Source organism: Coregonus clupeaformis, chromosome 19 (assembly GCF_020615455.1).
Source record: "Coregonus clupeaformis isolate EN_2021a chromosome 19, ASM2061545v1, whole genome shotgun sequence".
Taxonomy (NCBI): domain Eukaryota; kingdom Metazoa; phylum Chordata; class Actinopteri; order Salmoniformes; family Salmonidae; genus Coregonus; species Coregonus clupeaformis.
The window spans coordinates 31036279-31059445 of record NC_059210.1 but is presented as its reverse complement, the minus strand read 5'-3'; the positions used below and the strand labels follow the sequence as shown (position 1 = coordinate 31059445).

Here is a 23167-nt window from a genome sequence, read left to right as displayed (position 1 = left end):
CATCGAAGTGTGTCCTCAAATTAGTATCAAAAACATGTGCAAATGTTTTGTCTATTTGTATTGTAAATAAATCTGAGACATGACATATCTAAAAAAAAAACGACTTTGATCTAAGGGTGTCGCGCTTTACTTGACTATCCAAATGACGTGAGTAGATGTCATCTCATACGTAAATAACGTCTGCGCACTAAACTCCATTTCAGGAAGTTACCAGTGCGAGAAGAAAGGAGCATATCAAGCGATAGGAGGACTGTGTATTGTTTATACTTTGAGGAGAGCTATAAAACGCCATTAAAATGTCGGGATTTGATGATAACCCATTTGCAGATTCGTCCAATGTCAACCCTTTCCAAGTAAGAACCTTTAATTCCACAGAGTTGATACAAAGTTGCTGCTAACTTTTAACCAAGATTTGCTAAAAAGTAACACAAAGAAACCTGTCGGGTGTGTTCTGGGTTTGTCTTAATTCAGGCGACGTGGCATGATTGACAAAGCTTCAGCCACTAATTTGTCATTGTCTGCAAATGAGGGTGGGGTTTCGCCGTTCTCTCAGATACAGGAAGTTGCAAATGTGGCTAAAATTGCACATTTGATAAAGGAAATAGTTTACAAACTGATAAGACTGGTCTACTACTCTTTCTCAACATCATATGGAATTCCACAAGTTAGCTAGCACGCCATGGCATAAGCTATACGTTCTTAGGGTAGGCTACTGTCAGTGAACACGTCTGTCTCATCTGTTTTTCATGAATCTCAACCTACAGAATTCAGTTTACCTTTAGATGGGGAACAACCTGAACTCAGGGATAGACGTAACATAGTAAATGTAAATCCGAGACACTCCATTGGTATGATAGGTTACGTTTCATATGTTTTAATTTGTGGATGTCATCATCCATTTTGTATGACATGTTACGAATTTGCAAAGCATATGATATGTTACAAATTCCAATTTGTTGTGGCAACATTAGCTAGGTTGCTAACACCAGAGATATTAGAGAAAGGAGGCGATAGGAACCCAATTGGGCAATGAATGGAGGAATATATATATAATGCCCCAACCAGCAGACTATCGACCAATCGCGTTCACGTTGTCATGCTGCATCATGCAGTTGCTAAGATAATCGTCACGCAATCCCTTCTCAAAGTCATGGTATGAGTCGAGAAACGTGCATATTTTCCTCGAAAGTACGTAATGTCACGATTCCAAAGCTATACAATATTACAGATAGCAACTTAATTATCTCACATCTCAGAAAATATTTGTAATGTTGTATTTCTTGTTGATAAAATTCATGCTAATGTTGGGTTTTTGAGCTAGCGCCCAATTGACTCCCATTCACTCCTTGAAGGAGAACTCTCCTTGTCCCAGAATCGCCCAGAATACACCGCACGGCCCATTGACGTAGCATGGGCAACATAAATAATGGCCGTTAATACAATTCCAATGGAGTTTCCCATCTCTTCTGAAGTATCTTTGCTAACACTAACATTAGCTAGGTGGCTAATGTTAGCGAGGCTAAGGGTTAGGGGTTAGGGGAAGGGTTAGCTAAAAAAAAGTAGCTTAAAAAGTAGTAAGAAGTTGCTAAAGTTGCCTGTGATGAGATTCATGATGAAATAACATATAATTCTACACTGAACAAAAATATAAACGCAACATGCAACAATTTCAAAGATTTGACTGAGTTACAGGTCATATAAGGAAATCAGTCAATTTAAATACATTCATTAGGCCGTAATCTATGGATTTCTGGTAATACAGATATGCATCTGTTGGTCACAGATACCTTAAGAAAAAGGTAGGGTTGTGGATCAGAAAGCCAGTCAGTATCGGGTGTGACCACCATTTGCCTCATGCAGCGTGACACATCTCCTTCACATAGAGTTGATCAGGCTGTTGATTGTGACCTGTGGAATGTTGTCCCACTCCTCTTCAATGACTGTGCGAAGTTGCTGGATATTGGCGGGAACTGGAACATGCTGTCGTACACGTCGATCCAGAGCATCCCAAACAGGCTCAATGGGTGACATGTCTGGTGAGTGTGCAGGCCATGGAAGAACTAGGACATTTTCAGCTTCCAGGAATTGTGTACAGATCCTTGCGACATGGGGCAGTGCATTATCATGCTGAAATATGAGGTGATGGCGGCGGATGAATGGCATGGCAATGGGCCTCAGGATCTCGTCACGGTATCGCTGTGCATTCAAATTGCCATAGATAAAATGCTATTGTGTTCGTTGTTCTTAGCTTATGCCTGCCCATACCATAACTCCACCGCCACCATGGGGCACTCTGTTCACAACGTTGTCATCAGCATACCGCTCAACCACACAAAGCCATTCTCCAGCATGCCAGTGGCCATCGAAGGTCACCAGTTGCCCACTGAAGTCGGTTACGACGCCGAACTGCAGTCAGGTCAAGACTCTGGTGAGGACGACGAGCACGCAGATGAGCTTCCCTGAGATGGTTTCAGACAGTTTGTGCAGAAATTCTTTGGTTGTGCAAACCCACAGTTTCATCAGCTGTCCGGGTGGCTGGTCTCAAGACGATCCCACAGGTGAAGAAGCCGGATGTGGAGGTCCTGGGCTGGCGTGGTTACACGTGGTCTGTGGTCTGTGGTTGTGAGGCTGGTTAGACGTACTGCCAAATTCTCTAAAACAACTTTGGATGCGGCTTATGGTAGAGAAATGAACATAAAATTATCTGGCAACAGCTCTGGTAGACATTCCTGCAGTCAGCATGCCAATTGCACACTCCTTCAAAACTTGAGACATCTGTGGCATTGTGTTGTGTGACAAAACTGCACATTTTAGATTGGCCTTTTATTGTCCCCAGCACAAGGTGCACCTGTGTAATGATCATGCTGTTTAATCAGCTTCTTGATATGTCACACCTGTCAGGTGGATGGATTATCTTGACAAAGGAGAAATGCTCACTAACAGGGATGTAATCAAATTTGTGCAAAACATTTCAGAGAAATCTGCTTTTTGTGCGTATGAAACATTTCTGGGATATTTTATTTCAGCTCATGAAACATGAGACCAACACTTTACATGTTGTTTAATATTTTTGTTCAGTGAAATTTTAGTGTCCTGGATGTATGTCTACTGTACTATGTTACGTCTAGTTTGAGAACAGGCTGTGGGGACTGACTTCATAGCTTCCATGATGTCTAGACTGTAGGTCTACAGTTCAGCTGCACCTTTTACAAAGGGCCTATCTCTCTATAGACCTCAACAAAATTAATTGAACAAGCCTATGGTCACACTGACCATCAAGGAAGTGTGAGAGGGGTAAGCTGGACAAACTCAATTGCACATCAGCCAGCTAGCATATAGGCTAGGCATGAATATCAATTCTCTGTTCGATCAAGAGCAGTAGGCTGAATTTGTCCGAATGTAGGCTACAGATCTTCCAACACTGCAAAACTCTGTAATGTTTCCTGTGACTGCTATGTAGAGTAGAGCAAACGTCTTCTATTGGCTAGAGCCACAGCTGGTAAATCCATTAAACAGTAGGCTGGTTGCGTAGTCCCATTTGAGTATTGTACAGTATATAATAACAATACTTCTGCATATAGGATGCTGCATACTGTAGTGTACAATACTAATTTTCAGTACTTTTGCCATTATTGGGTATTTTTCTGTAGACTAGATGTTAAACATAGTAAATATTTTCAGAATTTAAAGTTAAAACATAGTTAATCATAAAGACAAGCAGTACAACTAAGTGAATACAGAGTGTGGTACAGAGTGTGGTACAGAGTGTGGTACAGAGTGTGGTACAGAGTGTGGTACAGAGTGTGGTACAGAGTGTGGTACAGAGCGTGGTACACAAGGAGGGAGGCTGAGCCAGAGTCAGGACATGGCACTTTGGAATGGGCCTGCTCATTCTCACTATGTGTGGGAAATATACACTATGCATGAAAACAGTACATGTCTGAGAATTGAGACATGAGGCAATGCATAAGGAATGTCTTAAATGTATATGGTTGAGAATGGGTTATCGACCTGCCATGTTTAAACCATATTGAAGTATCGATTTGATATGTTTTGGAATAAACAGAGCAGAGCCAGGAGATGGCTCTGTTATTTTTTACATGAGAAAGCTTGGTTCTGCCACTATCGTTGTCAAGTGAAATACATAGGAGGAGGAGTAGTCAGATTTCGCCACTATCATAAATTAAGAGAGTGGGCGGAGCGGTCAAAAGATGAAAGCTTGGAAACAATGGTGGAGGAACTAAGCTGGGAGGGTTTAAGCCAGGGGTGTCAAACGTCCGGCCCGCGGGCCGGATCAGGCCCGCAAACGGGTTTAATCCGGCCCGCGAGATGATTTTGAAAAAAAAAAATATATATATATATATATATATTGTAAAGTATAAAAATGTGCTGCAATTTTTCAATAAAATAAACTGCTGTTCCAATTGCGTCCACTGGATGGCGCAATAGCAATTGTGTTAAGCAAGCAAACTGTTTATACCGGGGCAGAGCAAGTAGGTCAAGCACGTGCAGCCAATGAGCTACTTTGTTTTGCCCGCGATATTTATTACGGCTTCTACTTTTAACATTATGTGCTTTGGCACCCTCATTGCCCCAATATGTCTCTGTCAAAAAATAGAAAAGTGGACGCAGAGTGCAGAGTGTTCCAAGAAAAATGGTCATCCTATTTATTCACGGAATTGAATGGGAAAACTGTATGTTTGGTGTGTTCAGAGCATGTTGCAGTGCTGAAAGAATATATCCTTTGTCGCCACTTTGTGAGTCTTCATGCCGACAAATATGACAACTTTCAAGGACAGCGGAGATGAGAGAAGGTGAATGAACTGTTGGCGAGTCTGAAGAAACAGCAGTCTGTGTTTACTCACAGCCGAGACATCAGTGACGCTGCAGTGAAAGCTAGCTACCTCATTGCTAATGAAATCGCAGTGGCTTCAAAACCATTTAGTGAGGGTGAATTTGTAAAAACATGCATGATGAAGGCAGCAGAGATTGTGTGCCCTGAAAAGCGGCAGGCTTTTGCAAATATCAGCCTGACAAGAAACACAGTTGCAGACAGGATTTCCGATCTTTCAGTGGATTTGGACAGCCAGTTGAAGCAAAAAGTAAAGTCATTTATTGCGTTTTCGGTTGCAATTGATGAAAGCACGAACATTACAGATGTTGCACAACTGGCCATTTTCATCCGCGGAGTTGATGACACATTGACCGTCACCGACAGCAGCTGATATTTTTACAGCACTCGTCGGCGCGCTGGACAGGGTCGGAGTGGACTGGTCCCGCGCTGTCAGCCTGGCTACAGATGGTGCGCCCTCAATGATAAGGAAAAAAGCAGGCGTTGTGACAAAGTTCAGAGAGAAAGTGCAATCTGCAAATGGAGGATGTGATTTTTTGACTTTTCATTGTATTTTGCACCAGGAGGCTTTGTGTTGCAAGTCATTAAAGATGGATAACGTCATGAAGGTGGTCATCCAAACTGTTAATTTCATCCGATCCAGAAGCCTGAATCACCGTCAGTTTGACAGCCTTCTCAGAGAGAAAGACCACATCTATGGCCTGCCATACCACACTGAGGTAAGATGGTTAAGCCGAGGTGCTGTGCTGAGGCGTTTCTTTGATTTACGAGAAGAAATTGAACAGTTCATGGAAGAAAAGGGCAAACCAGTGTTAGAATTTCATTCCGCAGAATGGATGCAGGACCTTGCATTTATGGTGGATGTTACAGAGCACCTGAATAACTTGATCAAACAGCTGCAAGGGCGCAACAAAGTTGTCACGCAGTATTATGACAGCATACGTTCTTTCAAGTTGAAGCTGTCATTGTGGGAGACGCAACTTGCCGGTGGTGATGCAGCTCACTTCCCCTGTCTGAAAAATGTGTGCGCGACCCAACATGTGGCAGACATGAAGCGGTTCAAAGATAAAATAACGGGACTGTTACGGGAGTTTGAGCAACGCTTTCAGATTTATGTTTATATGTTTTTATGTTGATGTGCTATTGTTTTTAATTGATTTTATTTTATTTGTATATTTAACCTATTCTTGACTCTGTGGTTCTTGCACTTGTTTGGGGAACAGGATTTCATTATTCTTATCTACATTTCTGCCTGAGAAATGACACCCTGATATAGTTCTGTGATCTGTGATATACTTCTGTGAATCACTGAGGCATTGTGTGTTTGTGTGTTCTTTGTCCTCAGAACTTTCAAATAACTTGAGGTGTTTTATGATTAATAGTGATGTTGTGCTTTTGGACACTGTCCTCAGGCTCCAGCTTTATTTTTATATGTTTTTATGTTGATGTGCTATTGTTTTTAATAGATTTTTATTTTATTTGTATATTTAACCTATTCTTGACTCTGTGGTTCTTGCACTTGTTTGGGGAACAGGATTTCATTATTTTTATCTACATTTCTGCCTGAGAAATGACACCCTGATATAGTTATGTGATCTGTGAAACAGTTCTGTTAATCACTGAGGCATTGTGTGTTTGTGTGTTCTTTTTCTTTAGAATGTTCAAATAAACTTGACGTGTTTTATGATTAATAGTGATGTTGTGCTTGTACTATTTTGGACACACTGTCCTCAGGCTCCAGCTTTATGTTGTATGTTGATCGTATTAAAACAAAGAAAACAATCTGAAGTTGTTGTTTTTAAGTTATATATATACCATGATTTTTCCGGTCCGGCCCACTTGGGAATAGATTTTCCTCCATGTGGCCCCTGAGCTAAAATGAGTTTGATACCCCTGGTTTAAGCTAATAAGTATGTAAAATGAGCAGGAATAGAACTGTATATAAACTGAGGGCTGAGTGTTGGGAAGGCAGTTGTTCTGCAGACCAGCTCGACTTTTGTTGCTTTGTGTAAAAAAGTCTATCTTGATTCTACAAAAACTTTGGAAGAACTTTGATTTTTAATAAGTATAGTGATAAATGTCTACGACACTATCAGTAAAAGGACTGGCCTAGTGTGTAATCTTGACAGAATGCAAAATCTAGGCTTAATAAATCATATCCACTGTTGAAATCAAAACTTACAGAAAACAAATACCAAGTAGGCTGTATAGCATGCTCTGTTTGCTACTTTTACAGTGAAAAACAGTATTACTGTAACCACGTCATATTTTGATTTAGACCTACAATTACTTCAATGGTAGCTAGTAGTTGCAAAGCAATCGCTCTTACTGTAGTTTCACTGTCTCTAGTGCACAATGGTACTGACTGTTTGCTTACAGGGTGTGTATGCGCCTGAACAAATAGCTCAGCCTATGTCTGATATTGCAATTCTGGGCATTATTACTCAATGATGATGAGGATATGAAGTCTGACTTGCCGGTGGATTAGATATGAGTTTACCTTAGCTGTGGGTTTGTCGAACTGGAAAACCTTGGTAATCATTGGTGACCACACACACACACACACACACACACACACACACACACACACACACACACACACACTGCCAGGGTAGCCTATAAAGGAATGCCTGGTGTGACATTGTCAAAGCTTACTTTCTAATAGGCTACTAGGCTAGTTCACTGGTTTCTCTACAGAGAACACCACACCCTTGTTGTTATTACTGCATTGTTCAGAGAGCATCCCTTCTGGTATTTCTTGTTTGTTAGGCCTATACCTTATTATCATTATTAGGTTTATGTATGTTTGTACCATCATCATTTGTTTCCCAAACTACCTCAAACATACAGTGCATTCGGAAAGTATTCAGACCCCTTGACTTTTCCCACATTTTGTTATGTTGCAGCCTTATTCTAAAATGTTCTCTTCAATCTACACACAATACCCCATAATGACAAAGCAAAAACAGGTTTTTAGAAATGTTGCATGTATAAAAATAAAAACGACTGAAATATCATATTTACATAAGTATTCAGACCCTTTACTCAGTACTTTCTTGAAGCACCTTTGGCAGCGATTACAGCCTTGAGACTTCTTGGGTGTGACGCTACAAGCTTGGCACACCTGTATTTGAGGAGTTTCTCCCATTCTTCTCTGCAGATCCTTTCAAGCTCTGTCAGGTTGGATGGGGAGCGTCGCTGCACAGCTATTTTCAGGTCTCTCCAGAGATGTTCCATCTGGTTCAAGTCCGGGCTCTGGCTGGGCCACTCAAGGACATTCAGAGACTTGTCCCGAAGCCACTCCTGCGCTGTGTGCTTAGGGTCGTTGTCCTGTTGGATGGTGAACCTTTGCCCCAGTCTGAGGTCCTGAGCGCTCTGGGGCAGGTTTTCATCAAGGAACTCTCTGTACTTTGCTCTGTTCATCTTTCCCTCGATCCTGACTAGTCTCCCAGTCCCTGCAGCTGAAAAACATCCCCACAGCATGATGCTGCCACCACCATGCTTCACCGTAGGGATGGTGCAAGGTTTCCTCCAGATGTGATGCTTGGCATTCAGGCAAAATAGATCAAACTGGGTTTCATTAGACCAGAGAATCTTGTTTCACATGGTCTGAGAGTTCTTAAGGTGCCTTTTGGCAAACTCCAAGCGGGCTGTCATGTGCCTTTTTAACTGATGAGTGGCTTCCGTCTGGCCACTCTACCATAAAGGCGAGATTGTTGGCCTTCTGGAAGATTCTCCAATCTCCACAGAGGAGCTCTGGAGCTCTGTCAGAGTGACCATCGGGTTCTTGGTCACCTCCCTGACCAAAGCCCTTCTCCCCTGATTGCTCAGTTTGGCCGGGCGGCCAGCTCTAGGAAGAGTGTTGGTGGTTCCAAACTTCTTACATTTAAGAATGATGGAGGCCACTGTGTTCTTGGAACTTCAATGCTGCAGAAATGTTTTTGGTACCCTTCCCCAGATCTGTGTCTCGACACAATCCTGTCTCGGAGCTCTACGGACAATTCCTTCAACCTCATGGCTTGGTTTTTGCTCTGACATGCACTGTCAACTGTGGGACCTTTTATATAGACAGGTGTGGGCCTGTCCAATCAATAGAATTCACCACAGGTGGACTCCAATCAAGTTGTAGAAACATCTCAAGGATGATCAATGGAAATATGATGCACCTGAGCTCAATTTCCAGTCTCATAGCAAAGGGTCTAAATACTTCTATAAATAAGGTATTTCTGTTTTTTATTTGTAATACATTTGCAAACATTTCTAAAAACCTGTTTTCGCTTTGTCATTATGGGGTATTGTGTGTAGATTGATGAGGAAAACATTTTTTAAAATCAATTTTAGAATAAGGCTGTAACGAATGTGGAAAAAGGGAAGGGGTCTGAATACTTTCTGAATGCAATGTATCCATATTTTTGGTCACCAATGAATACCAAGGTTTGCCATCTATTTAATTGATTGAATTCTTAAATGGCAGGGATGTCTCTTCATCCTTCTTGGGAAAGCTGCCAGGTGTGTCAATAGAGCGCCTGATGGCTACTACGCAAGTCAGAGTATAAGGCCTATGTGTCACATGACTTCATGACCTCGTGTGACACATTATCATGTGCTGAGAGCAGACTGACTCCCACCTGTTCATATCAACCCCCATGTCTCTTCTGGATTTTGTTTGTTTGTATTACTCTGCTCTCAGACCTTGAGTCAATGGGCCTTTACTTTAAGTTTACTTAACGGTCCCGTAAAGAGAGGCTAACATCAATACTTCGTCCTTAAAATCGTATACAACAATCTTAGTGCTCTCTTCCCCTCAACCCTATTTGATAAGAGTCAATTCATGTTTAGCACTGCTTTCTTCATACAGCTGTTAATCAACGATTCCAAATGGCACTCTAGTGCACTACTATTGATCAGAGTAGTGCACTATGTAGGGGTTAGGGTGCCATTTGGGACGGAGCCCATGTTATGAATGATTTATCAAAGGCATGTTATTACTGTGGTTAATGACAAAAACCTCAGCTTTCTTTCCATGGTAGTTCGGCCTACTTAGTAATAAAGAGATGCGATTTCTGATGCCCACTGAAATATCAAGTCAAACTGGACTCAGGGTTGAATGTGGTTGTCCCTGACTTACCTTTGATACTTTTTTTTACTTCAGGAAATGAAACTTCTTGAGCTATTCGACCTCTTGAAATATCACAAAAATGCATAAGCAGTCTCTTTAAATGAGCTCTGATATGAAAGGCAACAGTCCATATGTCACATGAACAATGCCATTGTTGCAGCGCAATCTTTCCTGCGATGGATTGATAGGCCTGTTAGATGAGACAATTATGTTGAACGTAATAATAAGATTGAGCAGAGTGTTGCATATTGGCAGTTCCATCTAAAAGGACCCATGAGCACCAACGTGAAGTTTATAGGATTATGTCAAATAAAAGCTAAGAGTCTTTATTTTTGAGAAATTAAGGCACATATAAATGTTTTAAACATTTTTCAATCCAAAAAATTAGGAATAAGCAAAGGCTTAGATTTTTGGTCAAACAGATGGATAAGGGGTTATCTACCAGAAAAAGTCTTAACATTTATTAGAAATGCATCAAAACACAAATTTTGAAATAAAGACCCCCGGCAATTAATATCAACACGTATATTTGTTTTTGGAGAAATTATTTAACTTCTGTAAATTCAAGAAACATTGCCTTGTAATTCCGTTACCAGAAACCCACATAAGATATTTTCTAATTTCTCTGAAGGTAGACCTACCCATTTAGTTTTAGTGTTTTTACTGATATCAAGTTTGTTTGTTTATTATTTAAGTGATTTAAAAATTGTAATTCTGTTACCAAATTGGTAACTGAATTATCGAAAGATCAGTATTGGAATTACTGCAACTGAATTGGCTACAATGGGAAATCATAGTAGTCACATACCACAGTTGGGTAACTTGCTACTGTCCTCCGTTCCACTTGTATACTGTTATGTTCAGCTCATAACTGTGTTTTTTTTCCTCTTTCTTTCTGGTGGTCAAAGCAAGACTGTGAAAACACACAGAGAGAGAGAGATTGTCCAGACTCTCTCTCCAGTTAATATCACACCTACCAGCTCTTACTGACACCTACCAGCTCTTACTGACACCTCCCAGCTCTTACTGACACCTACCAGCTCTTACAGACACCTACCAGCTCTTACAGACACCTACCAGCTCTTACTGACACCTACCAGCTCTTACTGACACCTACCAGCTCTTACTGACACCTCCCAGCTCTTACTGACACCTACCAGCTCTTACTGACACCTACCAGCTCTTACTGACACCTCCCAGCTCTTACTGACACCTACCAGCTCTTACTGACACCTCCCAGCTCTTACTGACACCTACCAGCTCTTACTGACAACTACCAGCTCTAACTGACACCTACCAGCTCTTACTGACACCTACCAGCTCTTACTGACACCTACCGTCTTTCCATTTACTGTAACAAGCATCCTCACCCACTGAGCACCGACCGACCCTGGACATCCATGGACGTTGAAATTTGGTCAGTCCGCCCTGGCCGGACCAAATTTCAACCAATCATGGACGTCTATATTTCTCAAATTTGTAAAGAAAAGTAGAGTACAGCATATTGTACTGTACTTAACATATCTACTGTACTATAGTGTACTCTACTGTGCTGTAATGTCCAAACATGTGAAACATAGATGTCTATGATTGTTTCCGATTTGGTCTGGTCCAGACCAACCAAATGTAGTCTTGTTTGGGGGCGGAGCTCATTACAATAATAGCCAGTGTGTAGAATAATACCTAATATATGCAAAAAAAGGATATTGCATATTTCTACCTTTGTGTACCTATTCAGGATGCATCACCATGAAGATAATTATATATCCATAATTATGCATTTCTGTATAGTACAGATCAGGGACCCATGATGTAATTCCGTTACCAGATGTAAATCCACTTCACCTACTATAGTTCAATAACCAAAACCATTTTTTTCAAACCCAAGGTGTCATGTCATAGCTGACACCCCATTCTTTCTGCAGACATCTTTGAATCTTAATTCAGATAAGATATTTAACAGAGTTTTTGGAAAACGTATTGGCATAAAATTATGCAGCTGTACAATTCTTCCAATAAATGTGTTTTTGTGAAATTCTGTGTAAATTGTTCAAAGTAGTCCCTGTGCATAGAGTTGTATAGTTTGTTAAACTTTGAAATCAATTGTTTTTGTGTGGCATATATTTTAAAGTGAAAAATCTTGAGTCGAAGCATAACTGTGGAATTGCCCATATAATGAAGAGCAATTTGTTGTTTTGTTTCAGGATCCCTCAGTTACACAAGTGACCAACTCTGGTGTAGACCACATTGAGCAATTTAACCCTTTCCCAGACCATCAGACGGTAAGATTACCTGTTTTTTACCCTGGCATGAACGCACGCACACACAGACACTCTATAATACAACAAACCAAACAACTCACTGATCAAAACTACAGTAACTGATGTTGAATAGATTGATGCCCATTTGATCACAGATTACAGTATTGTATGTTGGTGTTTGTCCCACCTTTTTTTGGTCTGCCATGTGTATTTCCTGTTTCAGGCTGGCCTATCAGGGCCCACCATTCCGGCCTCCAAGAACCCTTCCCAGCCTGCCGTGCTCCAGCCATCCACAGATCCCAGCCCAAAGGTCAGTGATGGCGCTTGTCACTAGTTTACTATGAAACCAAAAGCCATCAATGTCTTCGCATGAGACTCTCTACCTTTCCATACTGATTTGAAGAAGCTATATGGAACTTTTTGCTTCTGGGGGTGCCAAAAGGGGTTCCCTAAATGGACAGGTGTATATAGTCCAGAAATTACCTCAGTGGACAGAAAGGGGCCACCCACCTCTCCCATGAGCAAACTCATATATTGTTTGCCTAAAACTATTTGTGTGGTTTCATGAGATAAGTAATTGATTAAGTTAATATTATATCATACATGCATGTGAACCATACAGCCAACGTTGAAGCCAAAATGTGACCTATCCTCTCTCCCCTCCTGGAATGCAGGCCACGGCAGCTGCAGCCCAGACCAGCCTGCTGAGGCAGCAGGAGGAGCTGGAGAGGAAGGCTGCAGACCTGGATCGCAGAGAGCAGGAACTTCAGAGCAGGGGTGCCTCCACAGGTCACTCCCATTCTCTCTATTCTCTCCCTATACATGGGACACCTTATAGACCTCTCACCTTCTACCTTTGAAGATATCCTACCTTCTCAGAAAGTTTCGGGTCAATTTCAATTCAAACAATTCAGGAAGTTACTTCCTGAATAGACGGAGTTGAAATGGAATTGACCCCCAACCCTGCCTCTCAGACACCAATCCTTACCTCTACAGCAGGGATGGGGTCAATGTCCACTTCATTTCAGTCAAACCAGGAAGTGAATAGAAATTCTAATTCATGAATGGAAAGATGAGGATCAACCAGGATACATTTAAAGTTATTGCAATGGAGCTGTTGGAAAAAGTGATTGATGACATGTTAAATCAATGAATTTCTATTTTAATAGGCAAAGAAAACAACTGGCCACCTCTTCCCAAGGTCTTTCCCATTAAGCCTTGCTTCTACCAGGACTTCTCAGAGGAGATTCCCCTGGAGTACCAGAGGGTCTGCAAGATGATTTACTATCTGTGGATGTGTAAGTACACTGTGTGTGCGTATGCATGCATGCAGTACTACCACAGAGACTGGTTTGTTACTTTGTTAAATACCGCAAAGATGCTGACTTAAGGTATATTGTAATGTGAAGCACTGCCCCCCCCTAATACCCCCTAGAGTCGATATCCGCGCAGAAATCTAATGACCAAAATCTGTCAGTTTAAGCTAGAGATGTCTCAATCCACCACATCCGCCGATGTCGAAGGTGGCAGAGCTACAGCGGTGTTTGTCAGACCAGGATACATCCCGAAAATCGGTCTTCTCATGAAAACGGCTGCAGAGTCTGAACAGTTTGGGCTATTTTCACGGGTCTCGTCTGAAGTCGGTACTGCCGATGTGCCCACTTCTGTCTGTAGCATCCGAACGGTTTGGGCTACAAACTAATATGACTCCACCATTGAAAGCTGACACTTTCATGAACACGTACAGGTTTTGCTCTACAACGCCCACAAGACTCGTCTGAAGCTAACCTGGTACAGGGATGAAAAATGTATGTTTTTCCATGTATGGATCTGTTATTCAATGTGATTCTATGGGCTAATTGCAGTCAGGCCAAATTCAATGTTTAATCAAATATTTATTTATTTATTATATTTTTATACCTACAGGGGCCATAAAATTCTAAATCAAATGGCTAAATGATCCATGGTATGACACTCTTAAAACAATTCCATATGTTAGCCCCCCCCCCGGCCCAGGCTTAGACTGCGTTTTAAAGTGTTGGTTGCCATTGTGAGTGTCTTTGTCAGTGTGACTAATGTACTATGGGGAACAGGAGGAACAGGAGGAATGCGTTTCATAACAAAGCTAACTATGTTGGTATCTTGTTATTGTACATGCAAGACCAGTGCATAGAGCTAAATTGAACTAAGCCATGATGTACATCCACTATCTATATATGTGGCCTTATAGACTTTTCCTGGTATGCACAGAGCCAGCATGGTTTTGTTACAGAGAAATGCAAAACAAGAGGCCGTTTCTTTTTTTTTTTTTTACAGGAAAACATTGCCGTATTTGTTATAAGTTAGAACAGCTCTTATGAATGCTGATATATTGGCATTGGGTTTCTTTTGTAAGAAGATCTAAATAATCTGAGCCTATAAGAATTGAGAGATCGTAGTATGAGTTCCATAATTTGAACCCTCACGACTACTAAAAGTATTTGATCCCCTGCTGATTTTGTACGTTTGCCCACTGACAAAGAAATGATTAGTCTATAATTTTAATGGAAGGTTTATTTGAACAGTGAGAGAGAATAAAAAAATAAAAAATCCAGAAAAAACGTCAAAATGTCAAAAATGTTATGAATTGATTTGCATTTTAATGAGGGAAATAAGTATTTGACCCCCTCTCAATCAGAAAAATTTCTGGCTCCCAGGTGTCTTTTATACAGGTAACGAGCTGAGATTAGGAGCACACTCTTAAAGGGAGTGCTCCTAATCTCAGCTTGCTACCTGTATAAAAGACACCTGTCCACAGAAGCAATCAATCAATCAGATTCCAAACTCTCCACCGTGGCCAAGACCAAAGAGCTCTCCAAGGATGTCAGGGACAAGATTGTAGACCTACACAAGGCTGGAATGGGCTACAAGACCATCGCCAAGCAGCTTGGTGAGAAGGTGACAACAGTTGGTGCGATTATTCGCAAATGGAAGAAACACAAAATAACTGTCAATCTCCCTCAGCCTGGGGCTCCATGCAAGATCTCACCTCGTGGAGTTGCAATGATCATGAGAACGGTGAGGAATCAGCCCAGAACTACACGGGAGGATCTTGTCAATGATCTCAAGGCAGCTGGGACCATAGTCACCAAGAAAACAATTGGTAACACACTACGCTGTGAAGGACTGAAATCCTGCAGTGCCCGCAAGGTCCCCCTGCTCAAAAAAGCACATATACAGGCCCGTCTGAAGTTTGCCAATGAACATCTGAATGATTCAGAGGAGAACTGGGTGAAAGTGTTGTGGTCAGATGAGACCAAAATGGAGCTCTTTTGCATCAACTCAACTCGCCGTGTTTGGAGGAGGAGGAATGCTGCCTATGACCCCAAGAACACCATCCCCACCGTCAAACATGGAGGTGGAAACATTATGCTTTGGGGGTGTTTTTCTGCTAAGGGGACAGGACAACTTCACCGCATCAAAGGGACGATGGACAGGGCCATGTACCGTCAAACCTTGGGTGAGAACCTCCTTCCCTCAGCCAGGGCATTGAAAATGGGTCGTGGATGGGTATTCCAGCATGACAATGACCCAAAACACATGGCCAAGGCAACAAAGGAGTGGCTCAAGAAGTAGCACATTAAGGTCCTGGAGTGGCCTAGCCAGTCTCCAGACCTTAATCCCATAGACAATCTGTGGAGGGAGCTGAAGGTTCGAGTTGCCAAACGTCAGCCTCGAAACCATAATGACTTGGAGAAGATCTGCAAAGAGGAGTGGGACAAAATCCCTCCTGAGATGTGTGCAAACCTGGTGGCCAACTACAAGAAACGTCTGACCTCTGTGATTGCCAACAAGGGTTTTGCCACCAAGTACTAAGTCAATTTATAACATTTTTGACATGCGTTTTTCTGGATTTTTTTAACTGTTATTCTGTCTCTCACTGTTCAAATAAACCTACCATTAAAATGATAGACTGATCATGTCTTTGTCAGTGGGCAAACGTACAAAATCAGCAGGGGATCAAATACTTTTTTCTCTCACTGTACATGATAATGGATTGCATTTCTTAAGCACTTTTCACCATCTCTCAGCTTTACATTGTTTCACGGTCTCCCTTCATGATGTTCATAAGGGCATGCAAAAGAATTTTTTTTAAAGCATTTTGCAACGGAAAACTAAAATGAGACCAGGTCGCCCCACCATGTTTCAGTCAGTTTTCTTCCGTTTGGTGCCTACTGAACACAACCCTCTCTCTCCCTCCCTCCAGTCCATTGTGTGACACTGTTCCTCAACCTGCTGGCATGTTTGGCCTACTTCACCGCGGATGCCACGTACGGCGTGGACTTTGGCCTGTCCATCCTCTGGTTCATCCTGTTCGCCCCCTGCTCCTTCCTCTGCTGGTACAGACCTGTCTACAAGGCCTTCAAGTGAGTACCAGGATTGACTGACCTACTGTTGAGATGCAGACAATTATGTAATAGCTTAAAGGGACAGTTTTCCAGTTTTTAACCCCAATCTCAATTAATTTCTTACCAGGTTTGTATATAGCACATTTTGGCATCCAATTTGTTTGCATGGCACTGGTGGACAACATTTAACATTGCACAGTGTTGTAGGAAGGTTAACATATATAGTAGGTTCACTAGGCTGGCTTGGCACAGATGGGGAAATACTTGCAATAGAAATGGTTTACTGTTTTTTATTTGTCAGTATTGACTTTCATGCTCAGTAGTGCAATGATCATGACATTTTGATGTTGATGGCATCCTGTCCAATAGCCAAATACCTGTAAGGGACGGACCAAGCAGCAGACACGGAGGCACAGAGTAGTGTGCAAAATGAAGGGTTTTACTTCCCAAAGGACTGCCTGATTCTGTTATTGAATTGACATCCAATGTGAGTTCGCTCAACCCTGTGTGCTCTCTCTCACTTCATTGCAGGTCGGACAGCTCCTTCAGTTTCTTCTTCTTCTTCTTTGCGTTCTTCTGCCAAGTGGTGTTATTCGTCATCCAGTCTGTGGGCATCCCCAAGTGGGGAAACAGGTGGGTCTGAGGGACAGGTCTGAGTGAATGGGACACTATGGATGTCTTTTTTTTGCATGTCTTCAATCTGTACAGTGGCTTGTGAAAGTATTCACCCCCCTTGGCATATTTTTTTCTATTTTGTTGCCTTACAACCTGGAATTAAAATATATTTTTGGGGGGTTTGTATCATTTGATTTACACAACATGCCTACCACTTTGAAGATGCCAAATATTTTTTATTGTGAAACAAACAAGAAATAAGACAAAAAAACTACTTGAGCGTGCATAACTATTCACCCCCCCAAAGTCAATACTTTGTGGAGCCACCTTTTGCAGCAATTATAGCTGTAAGTCTATAAGCTTGGCACATCTAGCCACTGGGAGTTTTGCCCATTCTTCAAGGCAAAACTGCTCCAGCTCCTTCAAGTTGGATGGGTTCCGCTGGTGTACAGCAATCTTTAAGTCATACCACAGATTCTCAATTGGATTGAGGTCTGGGCATTGACTAGGCCATTCCAAGACATATAAATGTTTCCCTTTAAACCACTCAAGTGTTGCTTTAGCAGTATGCTTAGGGTCATTGTCCTGCTGGAAGGTAAACCACCGTCCCAGTCTAAAATCTCTGGAAGACTGAAACAGGTTTCCCTCAAGAATTTCCCTGTATTTAGCGCCATCATCAATTCTGACCAGTTTCCCAGTCCCTGCCGATGGAAAAACATCCCCACAGCATGATGCTGCCACCACCATGCTTCACTGTGGGGATGGTGTTCTCGGGGTGATGAGAGGTGTTGGGTTTGCGCCTGACATAGGGTTTTCCTTGATGGCCAAAAAGCTCAATTTTAGTCTCATCTGACCAGAGTACCATCTTCCATATGTTTGGGGAGTCTCCCACATGCCTTTTGGCGAACACCAAACATGTTTGCTTATTTTTTTCTTTAAACAATGGCTTTTTTCAGGCCACTCTTCCGTAAAGCCCAGCTCTGTGGAGTGTACGGCTTAGTGGTCCTATGGACAGATACTCCAATCTCTGCTGTGGAGCTTTGCAGCTCCTTCAGGGTTATCTTTGGTCTCTTTGTTGCATCTCTGATTAATGCCCTCCTTGCCTGGTTCGTGAGTTTTGGTGGGCGGCTCTCTCTTGGCAGGTTTGTTGTGGTACCATATTCTTTCAATTTTTAAATAATGGATTTAATGGTGCTCCGTGGGATGTTCAAAGTTTCAGATATATTTTTATAACCCAACCCTGATCTGTACTCCACAACTTTGTCCCTGACCTGTTTGGAGAGCTCCTTGGTCTTCATGGTGCTGCTTGCTTGGTTGTGCCCCTTGCTTAGTGGTGTTGCAGACTCTGGGGCCTTTCAGAACAGGTGTGTGTATATATACTGAGATCATGTGACACTTAGATTGTGCACAGGTGGACTTTATTTAACTAATTATGTGACTTCTGAAGGTAATTGGTTGCACCAGATCTTATTTAGGGGCTTCATAGCAAATGGGGTGAATACATATGCACGCACCACTTTTCCGTAATTTACTTTTTTTCATTTCACTTCACCAATTTTGACTATTTTGTGTATGTCCATTACTTGAAATCCAAATAAAAATCCATTAAATTACAGGTTGTAATGCAACAAAATAGGAAAAACGGCAAGGAGGATGAATACTTTTGCAAGGCACTGTATGTGTGGGGTGGAGGGGGGTTGTGTGTGCACGTATGTGTTTTTGTGCATGCCTGTGTGTATGTGCCAATGTTTGTTTGCGCCTGTTTGTGTGCCTTTGTGTGTACGAAAGTGTACGTGCCAGTCTTTGAGATTTCTCTCCATCTCTCTTTTTCTCGCCCGATCTCCGATCTCCACTCTCACTCTTCTTGTCATGTCTTTGACAGATGCCTTCCTAGTAGCGTCTAGCCCGCTGGCTGTCTCTCTTTCCTCCTGATGACTCCTCTGTAAGTGAGAGGCTTTGGCTCCTTTTGCTCTTCCTGTAGTAACTCTTCTCTCCTGGCCCTCTTCCAATACTACAACCCCATCCAGAAACAACCACTAGCCCCCTGCTACATCTTCAGTGTCGGCAGAGAATTAGGATAGATGGGTGTAAGCAAAATGGTGCTGTCTCTACCTAGACTCCCCACAGGACATAGGGGACCGTTCTCCATATTGCTTATACTTACTGTATCTGTTTGTTTAGGTCGGCAAAGGGGATGTTTCTGGAACGTTCTAGAAAATGCATCCTTCTTTTCTCCCTTTTGGTGTAATCACCGATCTCTTTGTCGCTGGATAAATGACAGTGCCTTCACCAGTCCAACAATCTGGTCAGATCTATGAGGGAGGAAAAATGCACTTGTACAGAATTCGAAAAGAGGGAGAATATAAATGGCATTTGCTTGATTCCTTGCGTCCTCTTTCCTCACCTCCCTCTCAGAACCCATCGGATGAGAAGGTCAGGAATCATGGAAATACAATTGAGATTCTCCCAAGGCCTCTGTCTTTTTTTACTTCCTTCTATCCATCTGTTTAGTTCTGCTTTCCTTTGTCTGATTAAACATAAAGCTTCTTATTCTGTGTCCAATTTGGCTCTTAGTCAGAATGCTGTATGTTGCTGAGGATGACCTCCAGGAGGTTCATTGTCTAAAGTGAATTGCTTAGTACAATCTAGCGGAACTTAACAGATGCATTGCTGTGAAATAGTTGATAAGTTAATATAATTGATCTGAAATCTGAAAATATTTGTCATAAATTAAACACCAACCTTTTTAGACCGCCCCATGTTTCAACAATGAAATAAAGTATTTGGGGAAATGATATAAATATTGTGAATGTAAACCATAGAATAGTTAAATGTTGAACGTAATAGATTTTATAACATAATTTCATAGGACAATACATTCACATATTAGACTAAATGAAACTAATTACCCTATATTGATCCCTCGCTTTGATTCCAGTGGTTGGATCGCCTCGTTCACCATCATCGGCACCAACAAGGCAGTGGGAGCCATCATGATCGTGGTGGCCTGCTTCTTCACCACCTGCGCTGTGCTGTCAATCATCCTACTGAAGATGGTATGTGTATTATTTTCAGGATGACCACATGACTGTGGTGCTTTACTATAAACTTGTATAGACATGACTACAAATCCCATTGTTCACTTCTGTTCAAGCTGCTGTATACTGTTCTTACTAGAGCACATGACTGGTACTCTACATTACTACAATTGACTACCATACTAGCTCAGTTTGTGTTCTACATTCGACGATAAAGGCTGATTGCTACATCCCACTACAAATTAGGGCCGGGATGATACCAGTATCGCGATATTTGGGCAAAAATGAAGAAAGAAAAACTGCTGTATGTAAAACAGTGTGTGCTATAGCTTGGAAAATAAATACATGTGACTCTGGATGACAACATAATGATGTTTTTTTCAAACATTAGGGCTGTTTTCCTAAAGAAGTTAAATCTGCTTCGTGTTTTGTTTCCTTTGCCACGATACTAACGAGTATCGCGACACTGGTATCGTCCCTGCCCTACTACAAATACCATAGTTCATTGCACTTCCACCTCTAAATAGAATCTATAGACCCTAATGCCTGAGTCTCCTCCTTTCCCAGGTGCACAGCAAGTACCGTCGTACCGGGGCCAGCTTCCAGAAGGCCCAGCAGGAGTTCTCCCAGGGTGTGCTCACCAACAAGTCCTTCCAGACGGCCGCCACCTCCGCAGCCTCCTCCGCCGCCTCCGGAGCCTTTCAGGGGAACAACTAGACCCAGGCCGGGCTAACTTAACCCCCAGATACATCCCCTCTTCCATCCATCCAACCCCCACCACCACTGCACCACCTTTCTGGGATGGGGATGGATCCCCCACACCCTGCTGTCATCAATCCCTTATAGGTCCCACCATGGAGCCTCAGTCGAAGAAACCACCATTGACTTAACCACCAGTCTGTCTGCTGGGGCTTCTGTAAGGCCTGATCTGGTATCTGTTTTTTAATATATGAGCTGTGGTCACCTGACAGCAAAAAAAGGGCACTTGAGTAGGAAACTGTCCCCACTCCCCACTGTGCTTTTTCAGAATGGAAAGCATGAAGTCGAATGGTTGCGAATCTTGCGATGTTATTCAGTATATGTGCACTTTCTTTGCAATGCCCTTTGTTCGTGTATGTGTGGATGTTCTCTTTTAGCTATGCTCTCCGGCGTGGATGTGTGTGAAAGTTTCCCCTGGTTGTGTCATAAAGAAGATGGCGTGTTTTGTTTGCCTTATGCTTGTTGTCAATTCAGTCTTTGTATATTCCTCTTGCATGTCTGACTGTTGTAAAGTAACCACCTGTTGGGACTCCAACAATGGTGGCTTTTCAGCATCCTTTAATTTCAATTTGCCAATGAAGAGAATGAGTGTTGCTTTCAGTAGGGTGATACCTGAATGAAAAGAATCATGTATAAAGTTTAGTTTAGCCTGTACTCAGTCTAGAAAGACTACGATAATCACCTAGGTTAGTAGTTACCCGGGCTACTGTAATTATTAAATGCACATTTGCCATTATACTTACAAATCACCTCAAACTAACGTGCCTTCAGATTTACACCATTCCATTAAGGGTTGTTCTCGTCAAAATGAGGTACTTTGTTTTCAATCAGCCTTCTGTATTTGTCTGCGTATTGGCTTTGGCAATGAGAGACTGGTGTTGTGTAAGAATGGGTTGAATATAGGTTGGTTTGTCAGCATAGACTGTCCCATACAACTTAAAGGGACAGTTCACCCCGAAACCAAAGTTTGTTTGTCGTTTTCATACCCTCAAAGTGGTCTATTTCACAATGTCTGTGATCCCACTACACATGCATTCTAAGAAATGTGTCGGCCTCAATCTCAAACCAATGGAAACAATGGGTATCTTAGTACAGATAGTATGGAATAGACTCTGTTTACATTTAAAGGCCCACTCTGTGATACCACTTTTACGGTATGATGGCATATGGCAAACTTGGATTTTGGAGTGGACCGCCTTGACCAAAGCCTTGACTAGTGCCTTTGTGAGGTGTCATCTCTCGAGTTTGCATCTTGTTGCCATTGGTTCCTACGGTAACCAAGCCTTAACCAAATTATGGGAAAAAATACGTAATTAAAGAAGAATTTAAAGAAAATTATGAGACAAATATTTTTTTCACATTGTCCTCTCCAACACGGTTCAGGCAACTATAGTGGATGCGTAACCAGGCCAGTGCAGTACAGCTTGGCTCAGCTCAGTAGTGTGAAAAAGGTATCAATTAGATTGACATTCCTAATCCAACCTACAAATGATTGCTCGATTGTATTCTATGGATTTGCCACTAAGACTGAACATGTGAACAATGAGAAATAGCTTTATGCTCCAATTTTTGATTTTTAAAATATACTTCAGAGGGGAAGTGGTTGTCAGTCAAAGCTGGATAAAGTAGTGCTGAGTGATAAAAAAATTAATCAATAAATCCGATATTTCTTAATAACCAGGTTTCCATCCAACCATTTTTATGCGTGTAAAGTAGATGTCAGATAAAAATAGCGCCAAAACAAAAAATACTAGGGATCTTTTTGTGTCAATAAAATGAATTATGCGAGATATCGAGGTGGAAATGATTTTTTGTGCGAAATATTGATATAACAACCATCATATTGAAATAAACTTGGAGTCACGTGATGACATGTTGTGTGGTCCTCCCATTATGACTCGGGAAAGCATGCAGTTTATTAGGTTACAGATTAAATACATTATGATGAACTTCACAGGGGGTGAAAGTACAAGGTGATGAGGTTGATACACCTTTACAATAAATATTCAGGTGATGATCGATGCTTGGCTGCCATTTGACAAATAAACAAAATCTTGCTCTTTTGTCCATAATATGTCCATAATAATCTCATCATGTAGAAGGCTACCTGCACTGTATCTGCGAGCTGTTGGCTA

General features: G+C 41.8%; 1 protein-coding gene across 1 annotated transcript; it reads left to right on the top strand.

The window, feature by feature from the left end:
* The first annotated feature begins 206 nt into the window (after nucleotides 1-206).
* On the top strand, nucleotides 207-21770 carry LOC121532114 (secretory carrier-associated membrane protein 2). Its single transcript, XM_041837821.2, has 9 exons — nucleotides 207-353; nucleotides 12176-12253; nucleotides 12456-12542; nucleotides 12907-13021; nucleotides 13402-13530; nucleotides 16479-16638; nucleotides 17152-17253; nucleotides 20174-20291; nucleotides 20841-21770. Exons 1-9 carry the CDS (start codon nucleotides 297-299, stop codon nucleotides 20988-20990), a joined length of 996 nt encoding a protein of 331 aa, XP_041693755.1. The 5' UTR covers nucleotides 207-296; the 3' UTR covers nucleotides 20991-21770.
* The last annotated feature ends 1397 nt before the right edge of the window (nucleotides 21771-23167 follow it).